Raw genomic sequence first — 27,666 nt, 5'->3', positions numbered from 1 at the left:
GGGGCGTAGCAGGCGGGTCAGGAGGTCGGTCTGGGGGCGTAGCAGGCGGGTCAGGAAGTTGGTCTGGGGGCGTAGCAGGCGGGTCAGGAGGTTGGTCTGGGGGCGTAGCAGGCGGGTCAGGAGGTCTGGGGGCGTAGCAGGCGGGTCAGGAGGTCTGGGGGCGTCGCAGGCGGGTCAGGAGGTCCGGGGGCGTAGCAGGCGGGTCAGGAGGTCGGTCTGGGGGCGTAGCAGGCGGGTCAGGAGGTCGGTCTGGGGGCGTAGCAGGCGGGTCAGGAGGTCGGTCTGGGGGCGTAGCAGGCGGGTCAGGAGGTCGGTCTGGGGGCGTAGCAGGCGGGTCAGGAGGTCGGTCTGGGGGCGTAGCAGGCGGGTCATGAAGTCGGTCTGGGGGCGTAGCAGGCGGGTCATGAGGTCGGTCTGGGGGCGTAGCAGGCGGGTCAGGAGGTCGGCCTGGGGGCGTAGCAGGCGGGTCAGGAGGTCGGCCTGGGGGCGTAGCAGGCGGGTCAGGAGGTCGGTCTGGGGGCGTAGCAGGCGGGTCAGGAGGTCTCGGGGCGTAGCAGGCGGGTCAGGAGGTCTGGGGGCGTAGCAGGCGGGTCAGGAGGTCTGTCAGGGGGCGTAGCAGGCGGGTCAGGAGGTCTCGGGGCGTAGCAGGAGCTGAGTCGTCCAGGACCAGCTCCGGAGCAGGAACAGGGGGCGATGCGTCCAGGACCACCGCTGGAGCAGGAACAGGGGGCGAAGCGTCCAGGACCACCGCTGGAGCCGGAACAGGGCGCGATGCGTCCAGGACCACCGCTGGAGCAGGAACAGGGGTCGATGCGTCCAGGACCACCGCTGGAGCAGGAACAGGGGGCAATGCGTCCAGGACCACCGCTGGAACAGGAACAGGGGGCGATGCGTCCAAGACCACCGCCGGAACAGGGGGCGATGCGTCCAGGACCACCGCTGGAGCAGGAACAGGGGGTGATGCGTCCAGGACCACCGCTAGAGCCGGAACAGGGGGCGATGCATCCAGGACCACCGCCGGAGCAGGGGGCGATGCGTCCAGGACCACCGCCGGAAATGGGGGGCGATGCGTCCAGGACCACCGCTGGAGCAGAAAGAGGGGGCGATGCGTCCAGGACCACCGCTGGAGCAGAAAGAGGGGGCGATGCATCCAGGACCATCGCTGGAGCAGGAACAGGGGGCGATGCGTCCAGGACCACCGCTGGAGCAGGAACAGGGGGCGATGCGTCCAGGACCACCGCTGGAGCAGGAACAGGGGGCGATGCGTCCAGGACCACCGCCGGAACAGGAACAGGGGGCAATGCGACCGGGACCACCGCTGGAGCCGGAACAGGAACAGGCCGGGACTGCCGCCGGCGTCTTTTCTCCTGAAGCTGGAGACTCCTGGGCCCATTTCGAGCCAGGTGTGTTCCCCAGAAAGGGGGAAGAGACTGGGGTGGGTCCAGGACCACCTCGGGAACAGCAACAGGCTGGGGCTGGCGGCATGTCCCTGTCCCCTTCACCATACGGTGGTAGGACGCCACTTGGTCACCGTAAAAGAGCTCCAACAGATCCACGTTCTTTCCTGGTGGGTCCATGCTGGCTGGGTTCATACTTTTGGCCAGATTGTACTGTCACGGCTCAAAAGACAGAGAACCCAAATGAACAACATCAAACGGAGTATCACAGTCCAAGAGGCTTTAATCAGGTCAGAGGTAGGCAGGAGTCAAAAACCGGGAAGACAGGCAGATCAGGCAGACAAATCCAAAGGGGCAGGCAAAAATCCAAAAACCGGGAATCAGGCAAAGTCACAGGCAGGCAGGCAGAAACAGAAATGCTGGAAAGCTAGGCATGAACGCTAGACAATCTGGCAACTGGCATGTGGAAATGGGCCGGTATATAAAGGGGAACTGATGATCATGGGAACCAGGTGTGCAGATGGGCGGGGAAGCACAGGTGAGGGGAAAGAGAAGATGTCTGGCTGATGAGGGTGGCAGGATCTGGAACGACAGGAGAGTGAGTGATCATGGAAAAAACCTATCCCCAACTGGGAAACCATGACAGGTTGTAGAAGATGAATTCAGCAGGTTTCCTTCTGTGATGTCCGACTGGTGAAATGAATGGTGATGACTTCCTGTCCACTACATAATCTGTGTGAAAGTCATGGAAAGACGTATGAAACATCATAGAATGTACCTACAGCAGCAACACTTCAGCCAGTGGTGGCAGTGGCTCGGGGTGGAGAGGAGGAAGAGATGTTAGAGATGTGCTAATGCAGTATTTGTGGAATAGTTAATGCTATAGTTAGATTACATTCTGTATCTCAGATTGGTGTTACAATAAATTTGTGCTTTTTGCAGATATATGGATTTTGTCCATCCATCCATCTTCATCCACTTGATGTGGGACTGGTTAGCGGGGGCAGCAGTCTGAGCAGAGATGTCCAGACTTCCCTCACATTTCCTCCAGCTCTTCTGGAGGGATCCAGAGACGTTCCCAGGTCAGCCAAAAGACATTCCCTCCGGTGTGTCCTGGCTCTTCTCCTGGTGGGACATGCCAGGAACACCTTCCAAGGAGGTGTCCAGGGGGCATCATATGTTAGTCTTTCAAGTTTTAGGTATGACATTGTCTGATTATTTCGCTTTTTTTTTGCTGTGCTGAGGTTTTTTTTGCAGTTCCACACTTCATACTGATCAAATCTTTAGAGTTTATCACTCGTGTGAGTACGTTGGTGCATCTTTAGCTGACTTGATGTGGTAAAAGCTGCATCACACTGTTCACATCTGAACGGTTTATCTCCAGTGTGAATACGTTGGTGAGTCCTTAGATTACTTGATTTGGTAAAAGCTGCTCCACACTGATCACACCTAAACGGTTTATCTCCAGTGTGAACACGTTGGTGAGTAATTAGACTACCTGATGTGGTAAAAGCTGCTCCACACTGATCACATCTAAATGGTTTATCTCCAGTGTGAATACGTTGGTGAGTCCTTAGATGACTTTTTTGGGTAAAAGCTGCTCCACACTGATCACATCTGAATGGTTTATCTCCAGTGTGAATACGTTGGTGAATCTTTAGCTTTCCTGACTCAATAAAAGCTGCTCCACACTGTTCACATCTGAACGGTTTATCTCCAGTGTGAATATGTTGGTGAATCTTTAGACCACCTCGTTGCGTAAAAGCTGCTCCACACTGATCACATCTGAATGGTTTATCTCCAGTGTGAATACGTTGGTGAGTCCTTAGATTGCCTTGTTGGGTAAAAGATGCTCCACACTGATCACACCTAAACGGTTTTTCTCCAGTGTGAATACGTTGGTGAATCTTTAGCTTTCCTGACTCAGTAAAAGCTGCTCCACACTGTTCACATCTGAACGGTTTATCTCCAGTGTGAACACGTTGGTGAATCATTAGACTACCTGATGTGGTAAAAGCTGCTCCACACTGCTTACAAGTGAACGGTTTATCTCCAGTGTGAATACGTTGGTGATACCTTAGATGACTTTGTTGGGTAAAAGCTGCTCCACACTGATCACATCTGAATGGTTTATCTCCAGTGTGAATACGTTGGTGAATCTTTAGTTCACTTGAAGTGGTAAAAGCTGCTCCACACTGATCACAAGTGAACGGTTTATCTCCAGTGTGAATACGTTGGTGAATCTTCAGGTGACTTGAAGTGGTAAAAGCTGCTCCACACTGATCACATCTGAACGGTTTTTCTCCAGTGTGAACACGTTGGTGAATCTTTAGACCATCTTGTCTGGTAAAAGCTGCTCCACACTGATCACAAGTGAACGGTTTTTCTCCAGTGTGAACACGTTGGTGAATCTTTAGACAATCTTGTCTGGTAAAAGCTGCTCCACACTGATCACAAGTGAACGGTTTATCTCCAGTGTGAATCATCTTATGTTTTCTCAGACCTGATGAAGTGGTGAAGACTTTCTTGCAGTGATCACAACGATAACTTGTGGATCTCTCTTTGCCTTTATGTTTCTGTAAGTACAGAGAACAAGAATTAAATCATCTTGTTGGCTGACTCTCAAAAGCTTTTCAGTCTCTATTGACAGCCAGAAACCTTCAGATGAAACATCTCAGTACGTCAAATCAAAAGTGTAAATGGTTAAAGCTACTAACACGAAAACCATCAAAATAGTTAATTAATAGGGATGGGTATTGATAAGATCTTCCAACCATTTTTCATTCAAGCAAAGCTGAGAGCATGCATGCTGAGCTGTCTTGGATGATGGTGGAGGATCGACTAGCATGCAGCATTATTATTTTCTTGAAAAATATCTGTATATTACGCAAACCTGGCTTCTTGCTTATGCAACTTCTACCAACACATAATAGACACAGCTATGATACCAGACTGGTCGTAGCTAATCACTTTCCTCTGCCTATGCCCAGATTATTGTGCAAATTGCAAGCAGCAATGAACGGGCCCTCGCACTCATGGCCACCGCCCCCATAAGCATATCAGAAATTACACCACCCACGACTCTCTATGTCAAACCATTCAAAAGTTATGGCAGAAAATAGGGACAACCAATCAGAAGAAGGGGCGGGGCTAATTCAGGCCAATGAAGGTCAAGAACTCAATACAGAGTCCTATGACACCACCCACGAATCTCTATGTCAAACCATTCAAAAGTTATGGCAGAGAAAAGTTTTCAAGGGGGCGCTGTTGAGCCATTAAGCCACGCCCATTAATGCAAACCATGAAATATCATATTTTACGCCAGGCCTGGCTTGCATGCAAAATTTGGTGACTTTTGGGGAACTATCAAATATGGACCAATCAGATGAAGGGTGGGCGCGCATTTTGGCGTCTAGCATCGCCAAGGTAACGCTTTTGAAAGAGAAAAGGGGAAATATTTAGCAAATCAATTAAAAATAAATAGGGAGAAAGCAACCATATAATCTATTAAGGACCAATCAGGGGACATTACACATGATCCCTGTTTAATAAACTCAGTTTTTTAGAGACTTTTATTATAAACTATATCCATCGCAAATCGAGCCATCCGACCAATCCATCAACAAGTTTCTTGGGAAGATTAATCTGCCGAAATTACATCATGAGCAGGTTACGAACTTAGACTCACCGCTCTCAATAGGAGAACTTCATGAAGCTTTTCAACATATGCCCAATAATAAAGCTCCGGGCCCAGATGGTTTCCGAGCTGAATTCTATAAGGAATTCTGGAGCATATTAGCACAAACATTTTAAAAAAATGATCTTAAATGTTAGGGAGAATAAAAGCTTACCCTTAAATATGAATTCTGCTAATATTAGTCTTTTATTAAAACTGGATAAGGATCCCTTGCTCCCATCGAGCTACCGGCTTATTTCGTGGATAAATGTAGATCTTAAAATAATCAGCAAGGCTCTTACCGAACGTCTGAAAAGAGTCACTCCTATTATACATCCGGATCAAACAGGTTTCATTAAACGTAGACATTCTTCTACTAATATTCATAGATTATTAAATATTATAGATTATTCAAGTATCAATAAACAGGATAGTACTGCTATATCCTTAGACGCTGAAAAAGCATTCGATCGAGTAAAGTGTAAGTTTCTATTGGCAACTTTACATAAATTTGGATTTAGCGAATCTTTCATTGATTGGATAAAAATATTATACAGCTCTCCCAAGGCACGTGTGAGGACAAATGATCAAATCTCTACAAGTTTTAACTTGGAAAGAGGCACTAGACAGGGTTGCCCTCTCTCTCCCTCACTATTTGCAATTAATTATACTCAATTACAATCAGGGAGCATTAGATATTTAGGCATAAACATCTCCCCTAGGCTGTCAGAGTTAATAAAATTAAATTATGTTCAGCTTATAAAGAAAATAGAAGATGATCTTTCCAGATGGAGCTCTCCCCATTTCACTCATGGGTAGAATTGGGAGAATTGGGGGGGGGGGGGGGGGTATGCGATCGTAGCCACGATCGTATACACTGGTCTTAAATGTAGTAGTAATAATAATAATAATGATAATAATAATAACATATTTATATTTATTTTCATTTATTGAAATAGTACAAACATAAAATAAAAACAAAACAATAAAATATAGACAACTGAGGAGTCAAGTTCAACATTATTAAACAAAAGTCCAGAATGCTACAAGTGGTACCCACCGAAAAAACTAGGGATGCACCGAAATGAAAATTTGAGGCCGAAACTGAAGCGTAATAAAATTTAAAGACCTGGCTGAATACTGAGTACCGAATAGCCTACGGAATGCGGTTGTTCACAGTTTTTCATTTATTTTGCCATTTTTTTCACAATTGCACAGATAAAATTGCAATGACATTATTAACAACAAAAACATTAAACAAATGAGTTGATCCACTGTCAAGCAGCTGGCGATGCTGTTGCTTAAATTGACCAAAAGGTGTCTCTCTAACATCACAGTTTGTGTACTGTGCGTGACTCTGACGCTGGTTAGTAAATAAGGAGTTAAAACTCACTCGCCACTTACAGGACTCAGTAGCCAGCAGAAACGGCAGTAGGAGCATTTGTTACATTTATCAACTGTAGTACCGCTATTATGAGAGGTTATTTCTCACAGCATTAGCCTAAAGGGACTTAAGGCTGATTTATGGTCCCGCGTTACACCAACGCAGAGCCTACGGCGTGGGGGTACGCGGCAGTACGCACCGTACGGCGCGGGTCGCCGCATACCCTACGAAGTAGGCTCTGCGTCGATTTAACGCAGAACCATAATTCAGGCTTCACTCACTGCCGCAACGTGTTGCCTCCAGTCATTTCAATGAGAAGCACACCGCAAAACACTGCATTGCATATTCAGCGCCGCACAGAGGCTCCCAAATGAAAATGATTTTTGATTTCTGAATGAATGGATAGATACGTGGCTTATTTTTTGCATATTATTTTTTTCTTTTCTGACCGGGCGGGGGCTTGGCCAGGCGCCCTGCCAAGCCCCGTACAATTGTAGGAAACGCTGTATTATAATTATTATTACAACTCACTCGCCATTGCATCTTCTTTTATTCATTAGTATAACTAATGAAGTGCATGAAAATACACTGTCACGTGTCGCAGGCAGTGTTGGGGTACTCAAAAAAAGTAATCCATTACATATTACTAGTTACTTTTTAAAAAAAGTAATCCCTTACACTACTTAGTTACTGGTTGCTGAAAGTAACTAGTTACAATACTAGTATTTGTCATAACCCTGGCTCAAAGGCCATGACAAAAGAAGGGGAAAGGACGCAACGTACTAGTAAATTAAGATATTTATAAAGGTAAATCAATAATCACAAATAAGATAAGGAATGGGATGTGTAAAGTCAGTAAAATCAGTAGTATGCATGTGGATGTGTGTAAATGTGCTGTATGGTGTTGTGTGTGCAAAAGGCTCAACAAAACCAAAAGGAGTGCTGCCAGGATGAAAAGAGAGAGAGCGAGAAAGACTGAAGCCCCAGCCTTTTCTCTTCCTGTGGAGCACCCAGCCCAGGTGCTCCAGATCTAATAATCAGCTGGCTCCACCTCGAAGAGGAAAACAGAGAGTGAGGGACTGAGACACAATATAACATAGGCCATCACACCCCCCCCATAAAGTCAATGTTTCCCATGGAACCATTGGCCCCCACCCACAACCAAAGAACAAATCACACTAATGACAAAACATAAGCCTATCACCGTCTGCCTGCAGCCCACCACTGTGCCCCATCTCAGCAACCCTGGTACCTGAGAAGCAGATTAAGAGGATGAGAGCACAGAGCAGTTTAACAGGCAGAACAGACAGTTATTTGACTTGAATAACACAAGGCCAAACTAACACAAAGGTGCACGTGATAATGCATCTGCAATAACATTGTCTGTTCCTTTTATATGTCTAATGTCCAGGTCATAGGCCTGCAAAAATAGAGACCATCTTACAAGCCTCTGATTGGGACATCTAAGAGACCGAAGAAATGTCAGAGGGTTGTGGTCAGTGAAAACCACCAGGGGTGCTCGAGCTCCTCCAACATAAACTTCAAAATGTTGTAAGTAGAGCCATATGAAATCCGTTTTATTTTTTGCCCAATTCCGTTTTATTTTTTCTCAAATTCCGTTTTTTCCATTTTAATATTTCTGAATTCTGTATTTTGCTTTTTATCGTCATTTTTACCATTAAAAAAAAGTGTCTGGTAAGTGGAAATGAATAAATGTCCACAATTTAATAATATATAACAGTCCATTTAATGTTTAAAGTGCCTGAAATTAGTGAAATACTGTTCAATTACATTTTAAAGAGAAATAATAAATAATAAACACTCCACCTCAGAGTTTTGTTATAAAAATAACATAAAGTGCACAAATGAACAACAATAATGCATCAAACTATGCAACAATGCAGGCAGCAACTTAAATATTTAAGTTAAATATTAACACTGTATAGCAGGGGTATTCAACTTTAAGAGGTCCATTTAGAGAAAATTTACTCAAGCGAAGGTCCAGAACATCATAATATATATGTATATATATATATATTATATATATATATATATATATATATATATATATATATATATATATATATATATATATATATATTCAAGTAGCCTCATAGTTGTATCAACACATGCATCTGACTGTTATATTAAAAAAAGTACATATTTGCAACTTAACATGTGTAACTTTAATTACACATATTTTTCTCTCTTAAAAATAAAATAGATTTTATTTTATTTCAAATGCTATCTTATTTTATTTCTTTACCAGCAGTTTGAATTTCCCCTTTTCTTTGTTAATTGTCTCAACACATTTTTATAATAAATTAATATAAAACACATCTTAACAATTGAACCGTTTTGCAGTTTTTCTTCCTTCCCCTGTAATAATCTTTGCGGCCCACTAGATGGCGCTCGCGGCCCAAGTGTGGGCCGCGGCCCTATGGTTAAGAATCACTGCTTTATATCATTAATGTGCACCTAAATTGTACATTATTTGCATTAAACAAAGAGATGGGTGCACCAGATTTAGCAAGAAGTTTAATATACTTTGATTTACCATTATAGTCCTATGTTGCTAACTTGCTATGTACTGTTTGGCTATTTAATCACAATAGTGTCAGTGATTAGCCCTCTAGTTGTATCTATTGTGATCACTGATCATCGTTATCACACTTTGCATGTGAACAATGCACACTGCAGCATGTAAAAGAATGTAGGCTATTTAAACGCTATGTTAAATAGGCTGTTAAGTAGCTCACCAATGACGATGTTTAGGACGCTGCAGTCCCTGGTATCGGTTGTCTCATCAACAACCACCGCCAACTTCTTCCCACGCAGTTTCTCCAAAACAGCAGCTATATGTTGGTCAAACACACGGGGAAGATGCGTTTGACGAAGCGTTGTTTCGTTCTCGGGCAGCGCTCCTCCCTGCTTGCAGTGTTTCACTAGAAACGGTCGTAGCTTCTTAAGCTTGTTCAAAGGGATATCAGACTCGGCGCAAACAGCCACAAAGTCTTGAACAAACTCTCGCCTTGCGTCTCCTGATGAGGTACTTGATGTTATGGTTGGGGCAGATGTGCTTTGAGAAGCACGTTGTTTTTCCTTGTTCCTTACATGGCTTTTGGAGGCTATGTGATCGTCGCACGTGTTTTTTCGAGTCCAGTCCACCGTATGTTGACAATATTTACAAAAAAGCTTGTTGCCTGATGCATAGAAGTCAGCGTACTGCTCTGCTCTGTATGTAGCACTTAGCGTGGAGTTCCGTAACTTTTTTGCAGACCCTAGAGGGGAGGGAGCCGCTCGCTTGGATGTCATTGTTTTTTGTGGAGCACTGTGGAAGTGGAAGTACACGCCCGTACCATTTTATTGTGAAAATCAGAGAGCTCTGTTTCCGCCCTAACACACAGCACAACTGCATGGAGGACGCTGGTCAGTTGATCTTAACTCACATAAACACATTGAACATCCTGTTAAACCTTCAAATTAAAATGTAAAACCATTTGACGATCATGATGTAAACAGCAGCACGTGTGTGTTGTGTATATGCGCGTTCGCGTGCGTGGCTTAAGCTCGCTCCACCGTCTTCACTTGATTTCTAATGTTCCATTTTCTCCCGAAAACTGAATTTAAACCCAGATTAGGGCCAATTCTGTAATATTCCGCGTTTTATTCTAATTCCATTTTTATTGGTCATTTCCGCGATTCCGTCCGCGATTCCGTTAACACGGATTTCATATGGCTCTAGTTGTAAGGCCCAAACAAGTGCCAACGCTTCCTTCTCTATTACAGAATAGTTTGACTGATAACTATTAAACTTCCTAGAGAAGAAGCTGACTGGTCTTACCACACCCTGGTTTCCCCCCTGCAGCAGGACGGCACCTGCTCCCACCTGGCTGGCGTCCACTTGGAGCATAAATACCTGGTCAAAACATGGAGCCGCTAATACAGGAGAAGAACACAGTAAAGATTTTACACTATCAAAAGCTTGCTGGCATTCAGCTGACCAGACAAATTTAGCCTTGGCCCTTAACAATTCAGTCAATGGGAACACAACAGTGGAGAAATTTTTGCAAAAACACCTATAATAACCCACTAAACCCAGGAACCTTTGCAGTTCTTTTTTCGTAGCGGGTTGTGGATATTTGGCCACAGCCACGACCTTGGCCTGGACTGGGGCCACACAGCCCTGTCCCACCACCCGGCCGAGATACGTCACTGTAGCTCGCGCAAAGACGCACTTGGCAAGGTTGACAGTAAGGCGCGCTTCAGCCAACCGGTCAAACAGCGCCCGAATACGCTGAAGATGCGAGTGCCACGTATCGCTATAAATAACCAGATCATCGAGATAGACTGAGCAAGCCTGCAAACCCGACACTATCCGGTTCATTAGTCGTTGGAACGTCGCAGGGGAATTTTTAAGCCCAAAAGGCATAACCTTATACCTGTACAGGCCAGACGGAGTGATGAATGCACAGACCTCTTGCGCACGCTTAGACAGAGGCACCTGCCAATAACCCTTAAGCAGATCGAACTTGCTAACAAATTTGGCCGAGCCTACCTGGTCAATACAATCGTCTATTCGTGGCAATGGAAATGAATCAGACTTTGTAACAGCATTTACTTTGCGGAAGTCTGTACAAAATCGAGGTGTGCCATCATGCTTCGGCACCAAAATACAAGGCGAAGACCAACTAGATGACGACGGAGCAGCTATATTATTTTGGAGCATATACTCAATCTCCGCATCTAAATGCTCACGTTTACCCGGCGCCACCCGGTAAAACTGTTGTTTAATGGGCCGAGCATCTCCAACATCCACCTCATGCTCAATCCAGTCGGTCTGCGTGGGAATGTCACTGAACAAACAGGGATACTTACGCACCAAACATGTCAGTTCACTGCGCTGCGACGCGGACAGGTGACCCAACAACTGGTCCAAATTATCAAGCGATTCCGAATTTCTTAACCGCCCGCACAGCAAGCTTTCATCCGGCTCTGTCACACCGTCACATTCATCCGCCACCGAAGCCACAGCAAGAGCCAGGCGCACCCCGTCACTCAGCTCCTGACTCAAACTCGGGTGTAATACGGCTTCAAAAGATTTATATGACAAAGACGTTTAGCTTTCCGCCGACCAGGTGTTGCTATAATACAGTTCAAATCAGAGACCTTTTCAACCACACTGTATGGACCTGTATATTTTGCTTGGAAAGGCGAACCAACGATAGGCAAAAGCGCCAGAACCTGGTCGCCTGGACTGTAGTCATGACGCACGGAACGACGGTCATACAACTTTTTCATTTTTTCTTGGGACACAGACAATTTTTCCCGTGCCATACAACCAGCAACAAACAATCGATGACGGAACCCGTTTACATAATCCAACAAACTACTAGGTGGGTCAGTATCAACGCAGTCCCCCTTCAGCACTGCTAACGGAGCCCGCACAACATGTCCAAAGACCAACTCATTTGGGCTAAATCCTGTGCTTTCTTGCACTGCCTCTCGCGCAGCCAACATGAGCCACGGGAGCCCCTCTTCCCAGTCTCTATCCATCTCCGTGCAATAGGCACGTAGGAGAGACTTAAGCGTCTGATGGAACCGCTCGAGGGCCCCCTGGCTCTGCGCATGATAAGCTGTCGATTGGTTCTGTCTAATACGCAGCAGCCTCAACACTTGCCCAAACAAGTTAGACGAAAAGTTTGACCCTTGGTCACTCTGAATCACTTTGGGGATACCAAACACTGAAAAAAACTGCGACAATGCCTTAACCACAGCCTTAGTTGTAATCGACCTCAAAGGATATGCCGCCGGATAGCGGGTGCTCTGACACATTACCGTCAGCAGATATTTACAGTCAGACTTGGACGGCGGCAACGACCCACACAGTCCACAATGAGGTGCGTAAAAGGTTCACTCGCAACCGAGATAGGTTGCAGCGGCGCCGGCTTGAGACTAGAGTTGTCCCGATCCGATCACGTGATCGGAAATCGGGGCCGATCACGTGATTGCAGACTCGATCCGGACTCGGGCGTTATGAGCCGATCAGGAATCGGATATATATATCAGGGTTTCCGTTGTCCGGTAAAATATGCCGAAGTCCGGTATTTTATAATCTCTCCGGTCAAAATGTCCGGTGAAAATACTCACTGGGGCTGCGGGACTAGGGACTAGAGTCCCCGGGAGTACCGCGGAGGGACACGCCGAGCTCCGGTGCCGGGAGCCTGGAGGAAGCGGAGCTGCGGCGCCGACATCCACGTGTGCGTTGATTTATGGTCCCGCGTCGCACCGACACAGAGTCTACAGCGTAGGGTTCGCGGCGACGCGCACCCGACGCCAGACCCTACGTTAAAGGCTCTACATTGGTGTGACGCGGGGGGCAAAAAAACCTGATCGGGACATCCCTACTTGAGACTCTGATCAGGCTTTCCAGTTAGCTGACAAACATGGCAGGTTTTAATGTACGCGGACACATCACGCTTAACGCGCGGCCAAAAGAAGTGTTTCAAAATGTTCAAATACGTTTTGCGCACACCAAAGTGTCCACACTCATCATGTGCCACCTTCAAGACAAGAGGACGAAACTTCACTGGCACTACCAACTGGAAAACGTCACCCTTCACACACTCATTAACAACAGGGACCCACTTCCTGAAAAGCACGTCATTATACACCAAGGGTGCGTCCCAATACTCCCCCTCGCCCTCCTTTTCTTCCCTAACCCTAACTTTTGCGCGTTCCCGTGAAGGTAGTGGTGTCCCAATTCCTCTTTTCACCTAGGGGGAGGGGGCATAACGAGGGCTAGGGGCTGAGAATAGCCCCTTCAAATCGAGGGATTTCAGATGCTGACTTGGCGAGCGAGGGGGTATGAAAAAAAGAGGCTCTGCGTCGATTTGACTCGCCGACCGAAGGCAAACAGGCAGACTGGTCTCAGAGAAATAGAGAGAAATAATCCTGTGACTCGTCAGATTTGTTTTGGATGTTTCTGATATAATAGTCTTCAGAAACCACAAAGTAATCCAGCTGTTATCTGGGTAATTTACACACTTTCAGATAAAGTTGCGGAAGATCACGCCAGAATAAAGGGATTTATGGTTCCGCGTTACACCAACGCAGATCCTACGGCGGAGGTTACGCAACCTACGCCGTAGGCTCTGCGTCGATTTAACGCGGACCCAAGCTCCGGACCTGGCAGACAGAAATCTCTAAATTTCGGAGCAAATTTCTTAACAGGCGTAGCTACAACTGTTAGATTTCATCTATTAAACCAACATATTCCTAAATGATTTATTTCAGCCGGCGTGATTCTCAACAGAGCTGCGTCCCGGGAGAGAGTGTCTCTCCCGGGGCTGACGGAGCAGCCTGACCCGGCGGCTACGTCTCTTCTCGGGCTGTGAGCTGAGGCTGCTCCCCGGGGGCGGCGGCTCTTCTCATCTCCGAAAACATCGGGTCAAATTTCTTAACAGGCGTTATTTGGATAAACTGAGCCCCGGTTGGGGATCTTAAGGTTACCATTATACCTGAAAAAATATTAAAACTTAATAAAGTGCCATATTAACAGCGCTACAGCTGAAATTAAAACAGCTTTTGGCTCTCAGCTTCCTGATCAGGGTAGGGATGAAAACAAGGGGTAGGGGGAGAATTGGGACAGGCACCTGGGCCAAGTGCCCTAGATCTCAAGTGCCCTAAAATCTCCCCCTTCTTTTTTAGGGCTTAGGGAAGAAAAGAAGTGCGAGTGGAGAAAAGAAGGGCGAGTGAAGGAGAATTGGGATTGGGCCCAAGTAACCATTTGCAGCACTAGATATTTCCGAAGCAGACAAGGCACGCTCAAACACCTCTTTCAATGACAAATCATTACGCTGCTCCTGTACAACTTCCCCGTGTGACAAGGATAAAGGCAGTTCAGATAACAAAGGAACCTCTAGAGCTACATCACTGTTACTGTCAGGCCCTACCGGATCAGCTTTGCTCAAAGCTCGCGTAATTACGCATGATGACAAAACGTCTGGCAACACACCGGAGCTCTCCTCAGACACAAACTCAGACTGACAAGATGTAACTACAGGCGATGGAGGCGGTTCGGCGAGAGGTGTTGACGGAGTATCAGACCAAACCCGTCTACCAGCAAGGCCGTTGCCCAAAATCAAATGCACACCATCAATAGGCAACGCCGGCCGCACCCCAACAGCCACCTCGCCTTTAACCAGCTCACATTCAAGGAACATTTTATGCAACGGAACAGGGAGAATTTTTAACCCCATCCCCCGACTGAGAACACAGTCACCAGTGTCAGACTCTTCAGACAAAGGTAAAACGGAGTCGACAATGTAGGAATCATACGCCCCAGTATCCCTCAGAATTTTTATGGGGACCTTCACATCACTCCCTACAAGTGACACAAAACCATCACGAACGAAATGAGCATAAGCTGCCAACACATCTGGTTCACAGGAGTGAGGAACAAACACCTCCGACACACAGCAACTCTTAACAGGTGCAGCAAAGGCAGCAGGCCTAACACCAGATCTCCTTCCCCCGGCTTTAGATTTTAACACAGGACAATCTGCCTTCCAGTGCCCTTTCTCATGGCAATAGTTACAAACATTGCCACTGTCAAAACTGCCACCTGCCTTGGAGTCAAACCTCCCAAAACCAGCTTTCTTTGAACACTGCCTCTCAAACGTGTCATCAGCCCCAGTTCCACGCCCCCCAACATCACGAGCAACAGGGCGCTCCCTGAAACTGCTTTTATGAAGCAACATATACTCATCCGCTGATACAGCAGCATCAGCAGCAGTAGTGACTTTCTGCTCTATGATGTACGTGGCTATGCGTTCTGGCAAATAATTTTTCAGCTGCTCCAGAATCATCAGATCACGCAAACTGTTGAACTCAGTGACTCAGCTAACCACCGCTTAAAGTGAGTGGACAGGTCCCTAGTGAACTCCACATATGTCTGACCATTTTTCCTCTCCCAGGACCTAAATCGCTGGCGATATGCCTCCGGCACGAGTTCGTATACTTTAAGCACCGCCGCTTTTATCTTAACGTAACTAGAGCTGTCCTCAAGGCTCAAAGACGAATAAGCCTCCTGCGCTTTCCCTGAGAGGACACACTGTAACATCAGGGCGCAGTCTGCATCAGACCAATTTCTAGCCTTGGACACACGCTCAAACAGTAGAAAAAAAGTATCTGGATCCCTTTCATTAAACTGTGGCAGCCAACGCAAATTGTTTATATCAAAGCGATCCACAGAAGACTTAGACCCCTGCTCGCCCTTAACAGACACATGCTTCTGCAACTCCAACTGTGCCATCTCTGACTCATGGCGGAATCTCGCTATTTCAACCTGTGTTTTACTTTCCAATTCATGTTTTCTAAGTTGTAACAACAAAATCTCCCTCTGCTGCTCAAAGGTTAACCCGTGTGCAGGCACAGCCACCGTAGGTGCAACAGAAGCAGTGGCCTCACCAAAATCTAAATCACAAACCACTTCTTCCTCGCCTGACATGAGCTCAAGTGACACCAACTTAGATTTTATAGCAGTTTTAATATTATCCTTGAGACGCCTGTCTCCCACAACCTCCACTGAAAAATGACCTGCAACCGCGAGCAACTGCTCCTTTGAAAGCGCATCCAAAGCCTCCTGAGACAGATTGGCAATAAATGCGTCCACCACAGACATGATAAATACTTAGACCGAACAACAAGAACAAACTTTACGCACACAACCGGACCCGACAAGCAACTGTGCGCACCAAAGAGGAATAATCCTCCGCTCGGCTTGGAGTTCCCCCCGCTATCTTTCAAAACAAAGGGAAAAGGTTAACCCAAAAGTAATGAAACAAAAAGGAGTTGGAGATCCCAGCCAAAAAGAACAAAATAAGGGTCAGCACAGGGCCAGCCACGCAATGGGCCGTCGGACCACGCACTTTCCCCACTAAATAAGAAAAACCAAGGTAAACCTATAACCAAACAAAACCGATAACAGGACCACCGGCAATCTCCAACTCAAACTAAAATAAGAAAAACTCTGCACCAATTCACAGACAACTACGCACAGCCACCCTGTCGGTCAAGCTGAAAATAGCGCAAACAGGACAGACAAGCCAAAAAGCTCCCTCAAAAGAAACAGGTAAGTAACCCAAAACTTTGTGCAAAGCCACAAACAAACTTAGTTACTTACCCTGCAAAAGCACTCCAAACTTAAAGTCCTTTCCCTTAAACAAACAAACAACCGTGCAGCCGCCTGCACTAACAAACAAAACTGTGGGCGCGCACTCCAAACTAATTACGCACACCTGTGCCAAACCAGACTGCAGCCCAAAACAGGCCCTTAACAAGCTGCTACAACTTTATCAAACCTAAAGCTGCAAGCACTAAACTGCACAACTAGGTATTAAACAAAACAATGGCGCACACTTCACTCATTAAAGCTTACCTAGACGCAAAATAACCGGGAAAAACACGGCACGAGCCCCCATTTGTCATAACCCTGGCTCAAAGGCCATGACAAAAGAAGGGGAAAGGACGCAACGTACTAGTAAATTAAGATATTATCCTGAGGAGCACCCAGCCCAGGTGCTCCAGATCTAACAATCAGCTGGCTCCACCTCGAAGAGGAAAACAGAGAGTGAGGGACTGAGACACAATATAACATAGGCCATCACACATTACTTTTGGATTACTCCGCAATATCACCTGAGCTGCACCATAACTCGATTGCCAATGAACAACATGTAAAGGACTGTCTCAGAAAATTAGAATATTGTTATTTTCTCTAATGCAATTACAAAAACAAAAATGTCATACATTCTGGATTCATTACAAATCAACTGAAATATTGCAAGCCTTTTATTATTTTGATATTGCTGATCATGGCTTACAGCTTAAGAAAACTCAAATATCCTATCTAAAAAAAATAGAATATTTTGGGAATCTTAATCTTAAACTGTAAACCATAATCAGCAATATTAAAATAATAAAAGGCTTGCAATATTTCAGTTGATTTGTAATGAATCCAGAATGTATGACATTTTTTTTTTTTTTTTTTTTTTTTTTTTTTTTAAATTGCATAACAAAAATAAAGAACTTTATCACAATATTCAAATTTTCTGAGACAGTTCTGTAGTTGGAACCTTATTACTGCAGTGGCCAGATGACCAGAAGTCCTGTAAAATCCCGTAAGATCACGTACGGTGCGACGCGCACCGTACGTTGTGGGTCGCCGCGTACCCTACGCCGTAGGCTCTGCGTCGATTTAACGCGGGACCATAAATCAGCCTTAAGGAAGTGCTGCGCAACGCGGGGGAGACGCATGAAAGGCAAATTTGATTTTCTTTTCTGTTCTCCCGTTCTACATGTAGCTGAAAAGCTTAAAGTAACTAAAGTAACATATTTTTTTTTGTCTTAGGGTGCGTCCCAATTGAACCCCTCGCCCTCGTTTTCTTCCCTAACCCTAACTTTTGCGCGTTCCCGTGAAGGTAGTGGTGTCCCAATTCCTCTTTTCACCAAAGGGGAGGGGGCATAACGAGGGCTAGGGGCTGAGAATAGCCCCTTCAAATCGAGGGTTTTCAGATGCTGACTTCGCGAGCGAGGGGGTATGAAAATTTCCCAGAATGCTTTTCGTCGTCATTTGCGGACTGAATCAAAACAAAAAACATGGCTGACATTTCTTATTTTTTTGTGAATAAAATCAATATTTTGAGTTATTTTCTGCATAAAAATGCGTTTTGATTAAATTTCTAATTGCAAACGAATATTTTACTTTCATACTACTTTGTAACGCGTTACACCCAACACTGGTCGCAGGTGGTGCTAATTGAACGCTTTTTGAATTGAACCGTTTTTATGGTGAGAAAAGAATCATCATGGTGAGCTCTGCTTGTTGCCTCCGACACATTCACTCCGCTGACATTATTGTCAGTTTATGAGAAAAACATTTAATTTATTACGGTGCGTGACTGTATGTCTGTGTCGGTGAGAATGCGGTGTGGAAGTATCCTGCCATGGAGGATTTGAGCCTCCATTGGCAGGACAAAAAAACTTAATAATTTATCAATATTATATTATACAAAGATGGTTATTATTATTATTATTATTATTATTATTATTATTATTATTATTATTATTATGTATAGTATATCTTATTATTAGTATGGGTATCGGATGGGTGAATGGATGAATGAATGGGATGCCTGGGTCTGGGGCCCTCCGTTGCCGGGCCCACACGGCCCGGCAAGGGGGGGCTCGCAGGCGGTGGATTGCCTCCATCCTCCCAAAGACGAACAAGAAGATGCAACAAACGAGGGGACCTATTATGAAAGTGGTTTCCCCTCACCCTGCCAGCAGAGGGAAGATGAAATCCCATGAAAATCTGCAGGGTCTGTTCACTGAATCCTCCAGTGTCAGGTAACTTCTGCGAGCCGTTCAGAATCTGCTCCCGTCGTGAGTCACGACGGGAGCAGATTTCCAGAGGTTCAGCCTCCGCTGCTGAAACCACAGCCAACTCAGCCGGTCGGAGCGTCTGCCATTGTTTAGAAGCCGTGGCTGTTTCCACAGCGAGGGGACAGTAAAAATGATATTGCATCGACATTTACCCTCATAAAAGGATCAGTTCCAACAGCACGGACCCGGCAACTGCACACGAGTCAGCGGTAAGTGACGTTATTTTATTTGTCTACAAGTATGGTTTTTGCATGGGCTAAGTATTTAGCTCAGCTCCGGAGCACCGGAGGCCACACACCGGGACCCCTCACCGGTCCGTGAGCAGCTCCGGCTCACGGACGGGACTGGTGTCGCCCTGGCGGCTCCGGCGTTAGGTAACAGCGGGGCTCTACTAGTAATACATTTTCTTCTGTCTGGTTTCAGATAGGGCTGCAACGATTCGTCGACGTTGTCGACAAAAATCGATAATCAAAATTGTCAACGACGAATTCCATTGTCGACAATTGTCGCCAGACGTGTTTTTCCAACGGAGTGAGGCGTCTCACTTCAATACAGTCTCTGCCGAGAGTCGCGCATGCGCAATAACGTCTCTTCCGAGCCGAGCGGTTGCGGTTAAAACAAAAACAAAATTATGTCGTCCCCGACAGGAGCTGCGCGCAGTAAAACCTCGAAAGTTTGGGAGCACTTTAGCTTAGATACGGCAAACAAAAAAATTACTTGCAAGGTTTGCAAAGTCGACCTTGCGTATCACGGAAGCACGTCAGTGATGCACGAGCACCTGAAAAGAAAGCATGTCGGGGTTCTGAATGAGACGGCCTCACCTTGGTAAGATATTAAGCGTATTTTGGCTTTAAAAGAGAGCTTTAACGTTATGCTTGACTGTGCCTGACAAGTATTTTAAATTAAATGCATGCAGTCCGAAGAAGAGAGCCACCATGGACAACTTTCTGCAGCGGAGGCAGACGTGTACCCCGCAACAGGCGACCGTCCTCACTGACTCAGTACTCCAGATGCTGATCAGCGATATGAGACCGCTCTCCATGGTTGATGGTGACGGATTTCAAAAAATGTTACAGCAATTCAACCCAGAGTACGTCTTGCCATCCAGGACCCATTTTACTCACTTAATGGAGAGGAAATATGAGACAACGTTTCTGAAGGTAATTGTTTCACACACACTCACACTCACACACACACACACACACACACACACACACACACACACACACACACACACACACACACACACACACACACACACACACACACACACACACACACACACACACACACACACACACACACACACACACACACACACACACACACACACACACACACACACACACACACACACACACACACACACACACACACACACACACTTCCTATAAGCAATCACAAATTTCATTTAAAAGCAATTATATATTTATATATTTTAAAATAGCTGAAATACATAACTTAATTTTGGTAAAATCCTAGAGTAGCTTCAATAATTAAATATGTAAAACTTTTATGTTGAATATTTTCTGTTGACATGTAGGTTTTGCATATAAAATATTTACAAAAATCAACTTTTGTGTTTAAAGGTAAAGGATATCCTTAAAGAGGTCAACAGCTCCCTCACACTGACTGCTGATGTGTGGACCAGTCGTGCCACAGAGGCATATCTTGGAGTTTCGTGTCATTTCATCACCAAAGACTGGCAAATGAAGGCCTTGAACCTCGCCACTCTACCTCTGGAGGAGAGGCATACTGCTGCCAACATCATGACATGGATGGAAGAGGTGGTAGAGAAATTTGACATCTTGCCAGGCAAAATTAAAGCAGTAGTTCATGACAACGGGTCCAACATGGTGGCAGCAGTTCGACTGCTGGAAGAAAAACACGGTTGGTCTTCAGTCCGCTGCGCTGGGCACACCCTCCAACTTGTAGTCAACAGTGCCCTCAAGGAGCCCAGCATCAGCAAAGCTGCTGGTGCTGCAAGACACCTAGTGGAGCACTTCAGGAGAAGCGAGCTGGCAAATTCCAAACTGAAGATGAAGCAGCAGCAAATGAACACCCCAGAGCACAAGCTGATCCAGGATGTCAGTACGAGATGGAATAGTACCTACTACATGGTAGAGAGACTCCTGGAGCAGCGCTGGCCAGTTACTGCAACTCTCTCAGACCCCGAGGTAACTCCAAGAGGAAAGCACTACTTCCACCTGAAGCCAGAGCAGTGGGTGCTGCTTGAAGAGCTGGTGCAAGGGTTGCAGCCGTTTGAATGTGCTACAGTTTACCTCAGTGGACAGGAGTATGCTACTGCTTCATGTCTTCCACAGCTGGTCAAAGGGCTGCAACGGTCCATACAGCAAACCCAGTTTGAGACAAGCTCAGGAAAAGCCTTTCGAACCATTGCAGGAAAAGGAATAAGTGAGAGATGGGAGAATCTTAACACTGTCTCTGCAGAGACAGACAACCAACTTGTTCTTGCAGCTGCCATCGACCCAAGATTCAGAAAGCTGAAGTTTATCTCACCTGAAGATGGCACAAGGGTGCAAAGTACAGTTGAAGTTCTTGCTATAAAAGAAGCAAAGGCCGAGACTAGGATCAAAGATGACCCTGAGCTACAGCAGAAGAGGGGGCGTGTCCCAGGGGGAAACTCAGCGCTGGATAACCTGCTTCAGTCTGACACAGACAGTCTGAGTGAGGAAGAGGAGGAAACCCAGGAGGACAAAAACATCCAAATGGTGAGGAGGGAAGTCCAGATGTTCTTCACAGAGCCACCAATAGCCAAAAAGGATGACCCTCTCAGCTGGTGGAGAGAAAATGAGGGGCGTTTTCCCACACTGTCAAAGTTAGCAAGATCTCTTCTGTGCATTCCTGCAACATCCACCCCGGCAGAGCGAATCTTCTCAGCAGCAGGAAATATCTGCTCTCAGAAGAGAGCAAGCCTGACACAAGACCATGTGGATATGCTGACTTTCCTCTGTATGAATAAAGTGTGAACAAGTTTCAGTCTGTTAAGAATTGAAAACTTCTCTTGCAACTGTACAGTTGACCACTGAATGTTTTTCACAAAATGCACTTAATTTGTTTTGTTTACTGTTTTACTGCTGCTAATATGCCTGCCCTTGGTTTGCAGGAAAAAAAAGTTTACTTGATTTTGTTATTTATTTTTTATATTATTTTGTTTTATTTATATTTTAAATAACATTTGCCTGTCCTTTAAAATATTAAAAATGACAGAGGTTTATTTATTTTTGCATTTGTCTATTCTGACTGAAAACTGCCTGTCCTTGAGATAGGACATTTTATTTACTTTTTGTATGCAGCAAAGTTTAATAAAATATCTTTTTCATTAAAGTACCCATCTTTCTTGTTTTTATTATCATTTCCCACATAATTAAAGCAACCTCATACTAAATAATTTTTTTTTTTACTAATTATCCGATTAGTCGACTAATCGTTTCAATAATCGGTGACTAGTCGACAATTAAAATAGTCGTTAGTTGCAGCCCTAGTTTCAGATCTTCAAAGCACCTGAAGCTGTTCAGACACCTTCAGAAGACGCACGGTCCTTCCTTGAGCCAGTAATAGTGCATACATGTTATTTATATACAACTTATGTTTTATTTTTTTAATAAAGCTGCCATTTGTGAAAATTCAGTGTTGTGATTTCTTTACAGTTCACATGATTCATTTGTCTTGTAACATAAATGATGAGGAATCTGAGTAAACCACTTTGGTGTAACTGTTTAGAATTAAATTAAATCTTCCTGTGTGAAGGCGAGGTGATTAAAGGCTGATTTATGGTTCTGCGTTTCGAAAAAACTAGTCTTATACATTTGGGACTTTTTGTATTTTTTTTTTCCCGTTGTACCGAACCCGTACCGAACCGTGACCCCTAAACCGAGGTACGTACCGAACCGTGACTTGTGTGTACCCCTACTATATATTAAATATAGTAATAATGCACATATATATATGCCTTTGGTTTCTACCGTCATGGTATCAATCATTAGTGTGCAGACAAGGTTAAAAAAAAAAAAAAAAAGTGGTTTTACTGCTATTTCAACATTTAGTCATCACAAGAAAAATAACTTATTTGACAATTTTCACCTGTTTCAAGTAATTTGGATAAACTAAGCCCGTTAAAAGGCTGATTTATGGTTCTGCGTTACACCAAGTTTGCACTTAAAGCCCAATGGGGCAAATGTTCAATAAAAAAACAGCATATTAGAAATAATTTCTTTGCCTTTTGTCAATTCACAAAATAATCGTAAATTGGATTTTGAGAGAAAAAAAAAAAAAAAAAAAAAAAATCGAGATTTTATTTTTGGGCAAAATCGAACAGCCCTAGTGTGCAGTCAGATGCCGTATTGCAGACATTCAATAGGTGCATTATGTTGAAGCCGAAGATTTGTGGGGGAGCAAAACTGAGAGACAAACTTAACTTTTTCTCATATGTAAATGAATAACTTGGTCATTGTCACCTATAATGTATGTTAGAGCCATTTGTCATGTATAGAAGGTGATTAATAATTTAGATTGTAGAATATTTGATTAAGTGTATTTCGAATAACATACAGTTTAATAGCAGTTCGCAAGGTGTTTGCCTAATAATATTAATAACTGCAGCTTTCTCATTGGTTGCATATATGCCACGTGATGTACGTGTATCATTGCTTTTTTTTGTGAAGCTATGTAACCGAGAGAGCACACTAGTTTTTGACCGTGCTTACACGAGAATATTGTTTTTTCATATAATTGCACAGTTCTTTTGTTTTTGTTGTTGAAAGAAAAGTTTTTCACTAAACTTTTGAAAGAAGAACACGGACTGTGACTTTTATTTGGAAGTATGCGTCAACTACATGCTCGGAACCATAGCTTAGTGTGCTTTTATCAGGAATTAGACGGAGCCACACTAACAATGTCCGTGGATTGAATCATCCCATCAAAAGAAAAAAGATACACAACCAGCTAAAAAAATGCATTGTTCAATTGCTTTACTACAGGAAACTCACCTATCAGAAGGAGAACATAGAAAATTAAAGAGGGAGTGGGTAAATCAAGTATATAGTGCTTCATCAGCAAAAAAGAAGGGCCTTTTCTTTAGAAAAGGTTATTGAGGATAAAATGGGGAGGTTTGTCATGATAGTAGGTACAATAGGGGAGATGGAGATATCCATTTTGAACGTGTATGCTCCAAACAAATGCGATCAAAATTTTTTCAGGGAAATAGCAAACGTTATTGCTAGCAACGCAAAGGGCATGCTAATAGTCGGGGGCGATTTTAATTCCATACAAGATGGAAGATTAGATAGAACACCTGCGGAGGGCGGTCCCCAAACTAAAAAAACAAAGATACTTAACAATGTAAATTCAGAATCAGGACTCGTTGGAGATTTAAAAATCCAAAAGGGATTTCAGTTTTTTTTCAAATGTTCATAACAGCTATTCCAGGATCGATTTCTTTTGTGTATCCCGACAACATTTATATAAAATAACAGATTGACACATGGAACCAATAACATTGAGCGGCCATGCACCTGTTGTTTTAAATGTGGATCTAGGTACAGAAAACTTTTTTAGGTAGTGGAGACTAGGGATGGACTATGGACTAAAAAATGTATCACGATGATTTCTGGCATTTATCCCGATAACGATAAAAATGACGATAAAAAAATACCAATTCAACTCCATCTTTTTAACTATAAATCTATCACCCCATTCAGTCTTTGGAGCCAAAACACTGCTCTAAAAGATACTAAATAGCCTACTACTAAACTACACCAATTACATTGAATTAATAAAAACTAATTAAATTAGTAACACCTGTACTGCAAAACTGTAATGACTCAAATGAAACAAGTTTGAAATGTAAGAACAGATTCCACATTTATTCAAACTGCATGGCTTAAACAGTGGGATAACAGTGCAAACAGCAAAAGTACCATTGTCCTTCAAGTTTTCTTAGCTTATAAAATCACAAAGTAGAAAAAAATACAAACTGATAAATAAAGAAACAGGACAAATATATAAAAGTTCACTGAAAATGAAATCCAATCAGTGATGACCTCTTATAAATAAAATTTGCACATTAACCTGTGGTTGGAACATGCCACAAATTAGATACTATTGCAAATTTTTTTCGTAATAAAATAAAATAAATTGGCGTCGATTTAAAGCAGAACCATAAATCAGGCTTTACACAAAAACGTCATCAACAGGAATTTATTGTTTTAACCGCAAGATGACAAATTTTTACTGTGAGGAATTTTTTTGACGGTTTATCGTGAACGGTAAAAAATCACCCATTACTATTGGAGACTGAATGTTTCGTTACTGACTGATACAGGCGTAGTACAAGAGCTGAAACGTGACCTAGAAGAATATTTTGAGATAAATGATAACGGGGAGGTAACACCATCAATCCTGTGGGGGGGAGCTAAAACAGTAATAAGGGGGAAAATTATTCAAATTGCATCAAGACTAAAGAAAATGCGACTGGAAGAACAACTTAAGTTAGAAAGCAAAATAAAGCAGCTGAAATTGGAACATAAAACCACTGGAGCACATAATATCCTATTAGAACTGAAATAAACTAGGAAGGCCTTAGATAAACTGCTCACATATAAAGCGGAGGGGGCTTTAAGATTTTCTAAACAACGTTATTAAGAGATGGGGAACAGAGCTAGCCGCTTGTTAGCTTTTCAATTCCGGAAATCTCAGGCTAGCCGTGTGGTATCCAAGATTATGCACCCCTCAATGAAAAAAATAGTATCTCACCCAAGAGCAATAACAGATGCTTTTGCATCATTCTATAAAAACCTCTATGCAGAGCCTAAATTACAAACAAAAGATGACAATGCTGAATCTTTTCTGGCCAGCTTACACTTACCCTCACTGTCAGAGGAAGAAGCATCACACATGATAACAGATATTACAGAATTGGAAATTCGGGAAGCCATCAAAAAACTAAAAAACAACTAGTGATGCACCGATTGTTCGGTAACCGAAATTGTTCGGCTGAAAATGGCAAAAAAACACTTTCGGTGTTCGGTGGAATAAGTGGGAAAAAAAACGAACAATTAATAACGGCGTTGTAAAATAAGGAAATAGACTGGCCACTCTGTAACTGTTGTGCACCACATAAAATCGTTGGCCAACCAAAAACTAACCATATAAGAATTTTACCAACATTCACCAGCAGGTGGAACCAAAACAACATAAATCAATCTATTACAGGTTTAGATGAGGAAATCAAACGTGGAAGAGCGTGGAGTGAAGTGGTGCAAACATGTCAGCAGTGTGGAAGTATTTTAGAGTGGCAAAGAATAAAACAAGAATGGCTGTTTGCAATGAATGTTCTGCTCAAATATCTAGAGGGGGCACATCTGCAAAGTCTTTCAGCTACAAGTTTGATTTGTCATTTGAAATGATAAAAAAAACCCTGAGCGCTTTAATGCATTTTTATTGTTTTAAGGCCTATGTTACAATGTTCAGTCAGTTAAGCCTTACGTAAGCTCAAAGATGGCCAAAAAATGTATTTTGCTAATTTATTTATTATTTATTTAACCCATGACTTTTTTAAGTACCTTCAACTAAGGCACTATTTACAGAAACACAAAGAATGGGATGCAATAACTGCTTTGCCATCCAATATAGAACAGTTTTTTATGAATGAAGGGGAAAATTAAGAAAAAGATAATATCACACTTATATAGTGTACTACAGGAAGAACTAACAGAAACAGCTTGGACATCAAGGAAAAATGGGAATTAGAAATGAACACCATAATTTCAGATGAAAATTGGGAAACATCATGCAGGGAGGGACATAAAACGACAAATAGCCCCATGTGGAGGGAATTTGAGTGGGAAATTAAGATGAGATTCTTTAGGACCCCTCTTATCACTTCAGATCAGTGTTGGAGGGGCTGTGGGTTAGTAGGAGATCATACCAGATCATGATCATATCAGACGGAAAACTGACCTGCAGACCAGAGGAAGATCCCGCTTTGGTTCTGGTTCTGGTTCTGGTCCTGATGCTGGACTCCTGGTCCTGGTTCTGGTTCTGATCCATCTTCTGGTTCTGGTTCTGATCCTGCAGATCTTCAATCTAAAAGTTCGTCTGCAAAACCTCCACTGTGAGGACGGAACCGGAACCACGTGACCTCTTTATTTAAAAAAAAGCTTTATTATCCAAACTTGCTGAACAAACATCAACCAGGTTTTAGGACCCAGAGCGGCTTCATGTGGCGGGCGGTGATTCGGGGAAATGTCGCCATCTGCTGGACGAATACATGAACTGCAACACCAAACGGAGGAGGAAGGAGGAAAACTCATTCTAGAATTCTTTAGAAAACCAGAATGTGCTTTATACCTTAATATGGTTGATATTAAATGTCTTTCTCTTTCAGATACGTGGACCTGGAGAACAACTAGACGACGTACCTGCCAAGAGTCTGTTCTGTTTGTTCAGCAAGTTTTGATAATAAAGTTGTTTTTTTTTAAAGAGGTCACGTGGTTCCGGTTCCGTCCTCACAGTGGAGGTTTTGCAGACGATTGAAGATCTGCAGGATCAGAACCAGGACCAGGAGATGGACCAGGACCAGGTGTGTGTGTGCGTGTGCGTGTGCGTGTGCGTGTGTGTGTGTGTGTGTGTGTGTATGCTCCACTCACATCCCGCCCTGATAGAAACAAGACCACTTTTAATGAGCTTTAAACCCATAGCTACAATGAAATGTGCTAAAATGATTCTACAGCCTCTTGGAG

At 43.9% G+C, this 27,666-nt stretch overlaps 1 protein-coding gene across 2 annotated transcripts; it reads right to left on the bottom strand.

Annotated features, from left to right (window-relative positions):
* Positions 1-2,365: 2,365 nt before the first annotated feature.
* On the bottom strand, positions 2,366-26,996 carry LOC133442135 (zinc finger protein 431-like). Of its 2 annotated transcripts, XM_061720088.1 has the most exons (3): positions 26,885-26,996; positions 3,148-3,973; positions 2,366-3,063 (listed from the first exon to the last, which is right to left on the bottom strand). In XM_061720088.1, the coding sequence occupies exons 1-3, from the start codon at positions 26,972-26,974 to the stop codon at positions 2,681-2,683; spliced, it is 1,299 nt and encodes a 432-aa protein (XP_061576072.1). In that variant the 5' UTR covers positions 26,975-26,996; the 3' UTR covers positions 2,366-2,680. The 2 variants fall into 2 exon arrangements, with proteins under 2 accessions (XP_061576072.1, XP_061576071.1); XM_061720087.1 differs by having other exon boundaries at positions 2,366-3,973.
* Between the last annotated feature and the right edge of the window lie 670 nt (positions 26,997-27,666).

The sequence above is a fragment of the Cololabis saira genome, chromosome 4 (assembly GCF_033807715.1).
Source record: "Cololabis saira isolate AMF1-May2022 chromosome 4, fColSai1.1, whole genome shotgun sequence".
NCBI classification, from domain to species: domain Eukaryota; kingdom Metazoa; phylum Chordata; class Actinopteri; order Beloniformes; family Belonidae; genus Cololabis; species Cololabis saira.
The sequence above is the reverse complement of the archived record's forward strand: the minus strand, read 5'-3'. Positions and strand labels throughout refer to the sequence as shown.

Coding starts and splice junctions, on each gene's coding strand:
- LOC133442135 (XM_061720087.1), bottom strand. CDS start 26,974: ATGGATCAGAACCAGAACCAGGACCAGGAGTCCAGCATCAGGACCAGA. Junction 3,974..26,884: donor GATCTTCCTCTGGTCTGCAG/GTCAGTTTTCCG, acceptor CTGTACTTACAG/AAACATAAAGGCAAAGAGAG.